This window comes from Python bivittatus, unplaced genomic scaffold (assembly GCF_059951505.1).
Source record: "Python bivittatus isolate LINGU-HERP-01145 unplaced genomic scaffold, Pbiv_v1 ctg000240_np1212, whole genome shotgun sequence".
NCBI classification, from domain to species: domain Eukaryota; kingdom Metazoa; phylum Chordata; class Lepidosauria; order Squamata; family Pythonidae; genus Python; species Python bivittatus.
In genome coordinates this window covers 218923-227706 of record NW_028277051.1, presented here as the reverse complement: position 1 = coordinate 227706, position 8784 = coordinate 218923, and the positions used below count along the sequence as shown (strand labels likewise).

Genomic DNA, 8784 nt, shown 5'->3' with positions numbered 1-8784 from the left:
TAACCAGGCCCGGTGCAGCTTAGATGCTGAGTCCTGCTGCTGAGACAAAAGCCAGAGTCTATCTTTGGCGGCCTGGTGGACATCCTGCCGGACCCCGTCCGGGTGCTCCTCCAGAATATTTATCCCACTTCCCAGTTGGCTTTGGGGGGGGCAGTGTCTCCCTCCAAAGTACCAGCGTTCCCCAGGTCAGCCATCTAGGTTCTGCCATAAGGCAGAAAGGGGCCCAGCCCTCCTTCCTGCCCCGCACAAGGTCCAGCTGGGTCCCGGGCCTGCCTCCCCTCCTGAGCCGCGGGAGGGGGCCTGGGAGGCTCGGGCCAGAGGTGCCCGGACGGAGGCGCCTCTCCCGGGAGGAGAGAGAAGGCCCTTCAGGCGCAGCTCCGGGGCCGCCCGCTCTGCCCCTTCGCCGCCCGCACGAGCTGCGCCTTGGCCCCCTTCCTCCTCTGCAGCTGGCCGGCTTCCTCAGGAAGACCCGCAGGAAATGGGCGGAGAGGCGCTTCTGCGCGGAGGGTCGCGGCTGTCTGGGCAGCGGGGCGTCCTGCTCGCAGGGCCCCCGGGACAATGGAGCGCTGCTGGGCTCCGCTGCTGCTGCTGCTCGGCCTGCCGGGCCCCGGGAACGGCTCCGTGGAGCTGGAGCCCGGGGGAAGGCACGTGTGCAGGTCGGCGGATAGGTAGGTAGGAGGGAACCGGCCATCCTGCTTCTCGCCGGAGGCAGCCCGCGCGCTCCGCTCCGGGCGGGCCAGGAGAACCCCGACGGTCGAGGGCCGCCAGCAAGGCGGGCCCGCTGCGGTCCTCTGCTCCGGGGACGGGAAGGGCTGCAAACGGGGGCGCGTCCGGTGGGGCTTCTGGAGGAGGGCGCCTTCTGTGTTCGCCTGGCGGGGGCTGCCTGGCCGCGGTGCCGCCGTTGCTGTGCGTCGCCCCTTCGAGCCGGTCTTGGCTGCTGCTCCCGCAAAGCCGAGCGGAAAGCAGCAGGTCCGGGGTGCCAGGCGGGCATGGAGCGCGCGAGAAGCGAAGGCCAGGAGGCGGCCCGGGGGGGACACCTCGGGTGCCTCCTGCAGATCGCCGCCTACCTTTCTGCAGCTCCCACCCAGCCTTTGCGCGCTCTTTTCCGTTTCCGCCCATTCTTTCCGAGCTCCGCTAAGGTCCGCCTAATGCCCCCCGGCTTGGCCCATGGTCATCCCCCAGCCAGTTTGGCCCATGCTCGTGCCGGCTGGGGATGCTGGGAACTGTAGTTGTACCCCACCAGAGGCCTTCCTGTCGGCAGCTGGGTTGCCAGATGCTCGCTGGGGCTGTTTGGGCCTCGCTCCTCTGTCCGACCGAGATACCCAGAGCAGCGCCGCTTCGCTCTCGGAGGATGCCGGGCGGTCCTGCTCGGCTCGCGGGCCCAGCCGCCCTTGGGTCCGGAACACTCGGAGGCGTTTAAGGGAAAGCGGGTGACTCCGCGGAGGAAGGCCGGCGGCCATGGAAGCCGGTGTTCCCGAAGAGGGCGGGGGGAGTGACCTGCCCGGCCGAGGGGGCTTCGCGTTCGGGCTGGTTCCTCTCTCTCTGGCTAAGGGCAGTGTCTCTCTCCTGCCAGCGTGCCCCCCGTCCTCATCTGCTGCCCGGGATGGAAGCAAGTAGGCCCCGAATGCCCCCTTGGTGAGTCTCTCTCTTTGGGAGGGGCTCGTGGGCCTGGGCGAGAGGCCTCTGGCTCGCACAGCCGCCGCCGCCCCGCAGGGGAAGCTGCCTGGAGTTCGGTGGGGCCCAAAGGCCAGACGGGCCCGACATGGTTTCTTCTGCCGCATAGGAATGCCAGCGGGGCGGGAAGAGCTGGGGATTCAGGATGGCAACTCAGGCAGGGAGGGGCGGCCGCCGCCGCCTTGACCACCCTTCCTCTGAGGGCAGGGACAGCCCCCCCCCCGCCTCACCTTGCACTTTCTTCTGCCCTCCACCAGCCCTCTGTTTGGGGGCCGACGCCTGCCGGGAGGAGGAGGTCTGCGTTCGCCCTGCTGTCTGCCGCTGCCGGCCGGGCTTCTTCGGGGCCAACTGCAGTGCCCGTGAGTACTGCTTGGGGTGGGAGGCCACGAAGCTGCTCCCCCGGCTCTGAGGGGGTCAAGGCAACAAGAGGGGCAGCAGGAAGCCCCAGATCACAGCAGAACCTTTTACAGTGGCCTGCTGAAAACAGTGCTCTTCCACCAGTTCTTGCTGGGGCAGCTCAGGGGAGGGCGACTTCCAACCAACCACCCCAATAAGCTCTGCCTTGCTCAGGCCTGCCTGTTGGGGGACTTCCTCCTCAGTACCCCCTTTGCACTAGCTGGGCAGGAGCGTGCTGCTAAGGTTGGCAGCTCGGGAGGGCACAAGGGTCCCTGGCCACCGGACTCTTCGGCAGACCCTACAGCCGGGGGAGGGGGCTGGTCCAAGGGGGCTGAGCACGATCTGTCCTTCCCTTTCAGGCTGCCCGGAGCAGTACTGGGGCCCGGACTGCAAGCAGAGCTGCCGCTGCCACCCCCATGGGAGGTGCCACCCAGCCAGTGGAGTGTGCAGCTGCCACCCCGACTGGTGGGGACCGCTCTGCCAGTCAGCTTGCCTGTGTGGGCAGCGAGGCCACTGCCACCCTGTCACGGGGACCTGCCAGTGCGAGCCAGGCTGGTGGGCCCCTGACTGTCGGCGGCAGTGCCAGTGCAATCTCTCCGGCTCTCGCTGCGATCCAGTGACGGGCCGCTGTCTCTGCCATCGGGGCTGGTGGGGCAGGCGATGTGCCTCTTTCTGCAGCTGTAACGGCTCGCCTTGCGCCCAGGAGTCTGGCCGATGCGAGTGCAAGGCAGGGTGGTGGGGGGCAGCCTGCCAGCACCTGTGCCAGTGTCTGCACGGCACGTGCGCACCTCAGGATGGACGCTGCACCTGCGATGCTGGTTACAGGGGCCAAAGCTGCACTGAGCCCTGCCCTGGTGGGACGTACGGATCCCAGTGCGCCCACAGGTAAGGAGCCCATGGCGCAGAAGAGGCCAGACCGGAGGGGACTGAGAGGACCCAAGCACTGTGCCCCCCAGGCGGCCGCTCACCGCCCTGCGCTCTTTCTGCCCCGCACCTGCAGCTGTGGCCATTGCAGGAACCAAGAGCCGTGCTCCCCCACTGACGGGGCCTGCCTGGCCTGCGACCCTGGCTGGAACGGGATCCACTGCAAGCAGCCGTGCCCTCGGGGCCTGTACGGAGAGAACTGCACCCAGCTGTGCCCCTGCTGTCGCCGAGGAGAGACTTGCCACCTGCAGACAGGAGAATGCCAGAACTGCGAGGCAGGATTCGCGGGGGCCAGGTGAGCTTGGCCCCTCTGTGCACAGGAGCGTTTCAGGCGGGGAGAGCAGCAAGCAAGCAAGCAGAGCGGAAGGAATCTTGCAGAGCTGGGGAAGGGAGGGTGCACGCGGAGAATCTGCCCCTCTCCCGGCCCTCTGGACCAGAAACGCTGAGAGGTGGCCCTGTGCTCGCTTCTGCCCCTCAAAGCTCCCTGGCTTTGCTGCAGGTGCGAGACCCCTTGCCCCCCCGGCTTCTTTGGAGACGGCTGCCAGTCTCCTTGCCCGGACTGCTTCCACGGGAGCTGTGATCCTGTCTCTGGAACCTGCCTCTGCCAGGCTGGCTACTGGGGCACCAGGTAATGAGGAGGGGGCAGCTGCGGGGACCCCCTGTTCCCCCAGGCCTGGGCCCATTTCCGTCTCTGCCTTCTTTGCAGTTGCAACCAGACCTGCCCGGAAGCCTTTCATGGCCCCAACTGCTCAGCGCCCTGCCACTGTGCGGGGGCACCATGCCACCCACTCTCTGGAGACTGCCAGTGGCGTGAGTCTGCCTTCCCTGGGCCGGGCCGGAGGCCAATCCAAAGCCACCCCCTGGGGAGGAGGGGGTTTTCTCGCTCCTCTGATTTTCTTTTCTTCCTTTTCCAGGACTCCAAGACCAGGAGGCCCTCCTCACAGGCATACTGGGCCCCCTCCTGCTCCTGCTCCTGCTCCTGCTTTGCTGCTGTTGCTGTTGCTGCCGCTGTGGGGCAGCCTCTGGGCACAGGTGAAAGGACCCGCCACTTCCTTGCCCAGCTGCTCTGTGCTGCGGCCAGGAGGGTCACAGCCCCTGTGCCTGGGGGAATTCAGTGCACATGACGGCTAGGACCCTTCCCTCCTTGCACATCCTCCTTGTTTTGGGGTCCAGGGCAAGAGAGGGGCCTCTCTTGAGACTGGGCTGACCCCCACCCCAGACGGGTTTGAGCAGAACAGTCAGGGGAACATCATAGAGCTTGCTCTGGTCCAGTCTAACACAGGGAGAGAGCTAGAAAGGCTTAATTCACTCCCCGAGGGGAGGGGGCTCCTTGCTCTGGCTGCCTCCCTGTGACCCCAGGGGAATGTGCTCTGCCTGGCCAGCTGGGCCCAGGAGGCCTGGATGGGGGAGATGGGGGGTCTTCCGAGTTTCTGTGGCTCCCCGAGCTGCGGCTCCTCTTTCCTAGGGCACCAGGGGCCGAGGAGAATCCCTTCTCTCGAGCGAAGCATCGCGTGACGGCCTTGCTGCCTGACCTCACCTCCAGCTTGCCCTGCCTCTCAGGGGGGGGCTCGAAGCTTCCGCGGGTGACCGGTGAGGAGAGGACCTATGTGCAAGGGGCTCCAGGCTGCAGCCGGAAGGTGTCTCTGTCTCCGGGCCTCTGCCTGCGGTCCTTGGAAGTCAGCCCAGCTGGCATGCTTGCTGTCCCCAGAGCCAAGGGGGGCCGAGGGGCAGCGCCTGTGGCAGGAGAGGGTTGGGCCTTATACAGGCAGCCAGTGCTCTGATGCTTGTGCTCCTCCACTTTTCTCGTCCCCCCCAGTTGCCCACCGTGACCCAGAGATTCCCTTCAACCCCAGTTTCATCGAAGCAGCCTCTGCTGCCTGGCCCTCCGACAGCTCCTTCGCCTCCTCCTCCTCCGACAGAGCCGATGAAGAAAAGGGGGGCTGCCAAGGGCCACAGTCCGCTCTCCCTCCCAGTGAAGGTAGGAGTGTGGGGGGGAGATAGCATCCCCTCTGCAACAAGCCCAAAGCAATCTTGATGTCCTCCCTCTGCCCCCACCCACAGAGCACCAAAGGTTCCCCAAAGCTGCTAGTCCTCTTGGGCCACTCATGGTGCTACACCAGAGCAGAGTAGCCTGTGGCCCCAAAGCCATTTTGGCAGCCCCTGAACCTCCCATCCCGATTTCACCAGAGAATCAGACAGTCAACGCGGAGGCCCCTCTCCTTTGGAGGAAAAAAGCCTACAAAAGCCCTGCGGGAGCCCCCAACAGCCTCCAAGCCACCTCCCACAGGAGGCTCGAAAGTCACAGCCCTGCTCATGGGGTTGCTGTGGCCCTGCTGCTGTGGGCTTGGCTCCCCCCGAATTAGCTTTTGCTTAACGTGTAGCCAAGGTTCAGCAGGAGGCGTGTGCCACAGCGCCTGGTAGGGGGTGCAGGGACTGAGCCGTGCAACCGCCTCCTGAATTGCTACCCAGCCCAAGACTCTTTTTAAAATCTTTTTCTGCATTTTCAGCCCCGGAGGACAGCTATCCACCCAGCCTTCTCCCTGAGGCAGCGTTGCATCCCTCACCCTTTGCCATCCCTCGCACCTCCAGCATTGCCAAGGGCAAGCGGCCCTCTGTCTCCTTTGCGGAAGGGACTCACTTTGGCCCTCAGAGTCCCAGGTCCCCCCCAGAGGCCCTCAACCCCACCTGGAAGCAAAAGGCCTCTGGGAGCACAGTCCAAGGGGTTCCTCCTCTGCAGCCCAGCAGATCCCAGGAGGCATCGTGCGACTCCCTGGGCAGAAGCTGCTATGAGAATGTGGCACCTGCTCCCTGGGAGGAGAGCTGCTGTGCCCCTGCGTGCCGTGCCCCTGGTGGCCACAGGAGCTGGGCTGGTGGCTCCCGGCCCCTGGTGCAGAGAGTGGAGGCTCTGGAGGCAGCAGCTGTGGAAACTCCTGTCCCTGGGCTGAGCATCACCACCATTTACGTGACTGTGGGCCAGGCTGGAAGGGGCAGCGAGGGCCCCCTGCAGCATCGGGGCAGGGGGCAGGAGGAGACCACCCAGCCAAGAAGCCTGCAGAAGCTGCCTTGTAGGGTGCAGAATGCTGGGAAGGACACCCCAAGGAAGCCGGCCGCAGAGGCAGGCCTCAGCGTGGCTGATGCTGAAGGCCTGCTGGCTCCTGACGAGGCGGATGGTGGAGGGAGCAGCGGCCTGGAGCTGTGAGCCTGCCTGGAGGAGCACAGCCAGGGGAGCAAATGTGCCCTGCTGGGTTTGCCCCTGGAGCCCAGCTAAGTCTGGCTCCCTCCCACAAACGAGGGGGAGCAAAGCTTGAAGGGGAAGAGGCCAATCCCGCCCATGCCCTGGAGAAGCTGCCTGCCCAGAAGGGGTTGGGCCCCCATCCTTCAATCCTTACCAAGCAGGAGTCTGCCTGCAGTTGCCTAGTGCCCCACAGAAATGAGGCACTTCCCTCCTCTTCTGAGGGGGAAGCTAAGAAAAGAGCCTTTGGCCACAGTCTGGCATCTGGATAGTGCCCCCTCAGATGTCTCTGAGCTGCTGCATTGTACTGACAAAGCCACTGGCCCGAAACTGCTGGCACATGCCATCCCTCCTCCCAACAATTCGGCTCTTCTGCTTGTGGGTACCCAGCCTTGAAAGGTTCTGGGGAGCTGCCAGTGGTGGCCAGCAGGGGGCGCCTGCCGCTGGCAGAGCACCAGCCTCCTCCAGGAGTCTTGGGCGAAAGAGTCTTTTCGGGAGGCATGTGGGAAAGCTGAACTGGCAGCCTTGCCCAAAAGCCTTGCTGGGCCCCCAAAGCAGAAATGCTTTGCAAGCCAAGACCCGGAAGAGCACGTGGAGTCCTAAACAAAACGTTTGTCAGAGGGATGAATGACCACTAAGACTGCATTAACTGTATGGAGTCAATCCATTTTAATTTGGAATTAAAACGAATTTACTTCTAACCTCAGCTGCTGCTTCTTCCTGGCCTGTCCCCTTGCTGGCCTGTGGCCCCCACTGTGACAGGCAACAGCAGTTTATGGTTAACTAAACCCTGGTTTATAGTTTATGGTTAACTAAACCTTGGTTTACTTAGTGCAGTATTCTGGGCCCACGTGACACACTGAACCCTGACTGAAGCATCCAAGCTAGTTTGCCCAGGGCGCAAATGAAAATATTGGGGATACTGGCCTAGGACCTGGCACTTTTCACCCCTCTTGACACTTCAGTGTAAGGAAGGACCACTGATTCAGACCTGAGCAGTGTTCAAATCACCCTTTGCCAACCCAGTCCACATCCACTCCTTGGTGAAAAAGTGTTCACCCTTCCTGGATTCTCCTGAACGTTTATCTCTTTGCCACTGGATGTTATCACAACTTCACGTGGGTTCTGCTGATCCTTCAAGGGGCCTGAATAAACACATGGCACCAGAGCTCCAGTTAGTAGCACTGGTTCACAATCACAGCCATCCAATTCGCAGCATGCCAGAGTGACAAGTAATTCCCCTACCCCCACAGCTCAATTCAATCAAAGGGATAAGGGGGCCAGTTGGAGCAGTTAATTAAAAAAAAGTCAGGGCTGATTTGGGCCAGCCCCGCCCTATAGAAATCTCACCAGTCTCAGCTCCTCGACCACAGGGATGTTCTCAGATTCTAGAGGCGCACCGTGCCCTGCTCAGAACACATTAATGATCTGTTCTCCCAAAAAATCCTGGATGCCTCTCGCTCTGGAAAAATTAAAATCATTTCCAAAGCCCTGGGCTCCCTTGGTCCCCTGTCAGATGCAAGACTTGAAATGGAGATTTGGGATGAGAGTATCTTCACAAGAGGGGCAGTCCTGTCAAAATCTCTCCACAAGCACAGCATAAAATTGTACAAGAAGTCACAAAGAACCCAGAACAACATCCAGGGATCCACAGGCCCTTCTCACCTTGGCCAGAGTCAAACATTCCTGTTTCCACTCTCTGAAAAGCATTGAGAAAAATGGGATTTATGGGAAAGCAGCAAGAAGAAAGCCACTGCTGAAAAGGAGAACATTGGTGCTCCTCTCAGGTTTGCTAAAAAGCACCTGAGTGACCCTCCAACCTTCTGGAGGACCCCCCCCCCCGAGTGCAAAGTGGAGCAGGGCTACTGTCAGGCATGCAGGTGGGAACGTGAGGGTTGGGGCTGCCTCATGACGTGGATAACCTGTCATCCAGGTGAGCGCGGCTTTAGCTCTGCGGTGGAGAGTTAAGCGAGAGACCTTTGGTCCGCATATGAAATTGAAGCGCGCGTGAGTGATGCAACAAGATGGCAGTCTCAAGGGTACCAGCCCCCCTCCAGGACAAAGAGACCCAGTGCTCTGGAACCACCAACCCTGCTGGAGCTCCTGGGCAGGCAGGCCATGCTAAAGCAAGCTGAAATCTTCCTGAGCAGGGATGGGCTGGGGTTCGTTCACACACACAGCTGGGAAAGAGGAGCTCCCATTGCAGGAAATGTTTGGCTACTGCGATCACAGCCAGAAGTGGTGCGACCAGTTAGGGAATCTAAGGCCAACTTTTTCTCCCACAGGCACATCGCGTGTTGGCACAAGCTCCACTTTGATGTGATGTGTTTACTCAGACCCCCTTGAAGAATCAGCAGGACCACTGAAGCGCTGATAACATTCACTGGCAGATAGGCAGACAGAATCCGAAAGGACGACTACTTTATCCTTGAAGGGGCGCCGGAGGCCATTCGCCCCCTCCCCCGCCAATCCGGTTTCTTCCAGGCCGCCCCGGCTCTCAGCGGCAGCTGCGGGCAGGGGGGCATCGTCCTGCGGGGGCACCGGTGGGCGCGGAAGGA

At 62.2% G+C, this 8784-nt stretch overlaps 1 protein-coding gene across 1 annotated transcript; it reads left to right on the top strand.

The window, feature by feature from the left end:
* The first annotated feature begins 91 nt into the window (after nucleotides 1-91).
* Nucleotides 92-6934, top strand: SCARF1 (scavenger receptor class F member 1). Its single transcript, XM_025173904.2, is given in 12 exon segments — nucleotides 92-668; nucleotides 1574-1635; nucleotides 1932-2033; nucleotides 2430-2955; nucleotides 3071-3289; nucleotides 3494-3622; nucleotides 3701-3804; nucleotides 3909-4026; nucleotides 4460-4584; nucleotides 4811-4972; nucleotides 5502-6185; nucleotides 6188-6934. Coding segments are annotated over 12 exon segments (2652 nt in total). The 5' UTR covers nucleotides 92-558; the 3' UTR covers nucleotides 6499-6934.
* Nucleotides 6935-8784: the final 1850 nt, after the last annotated feature.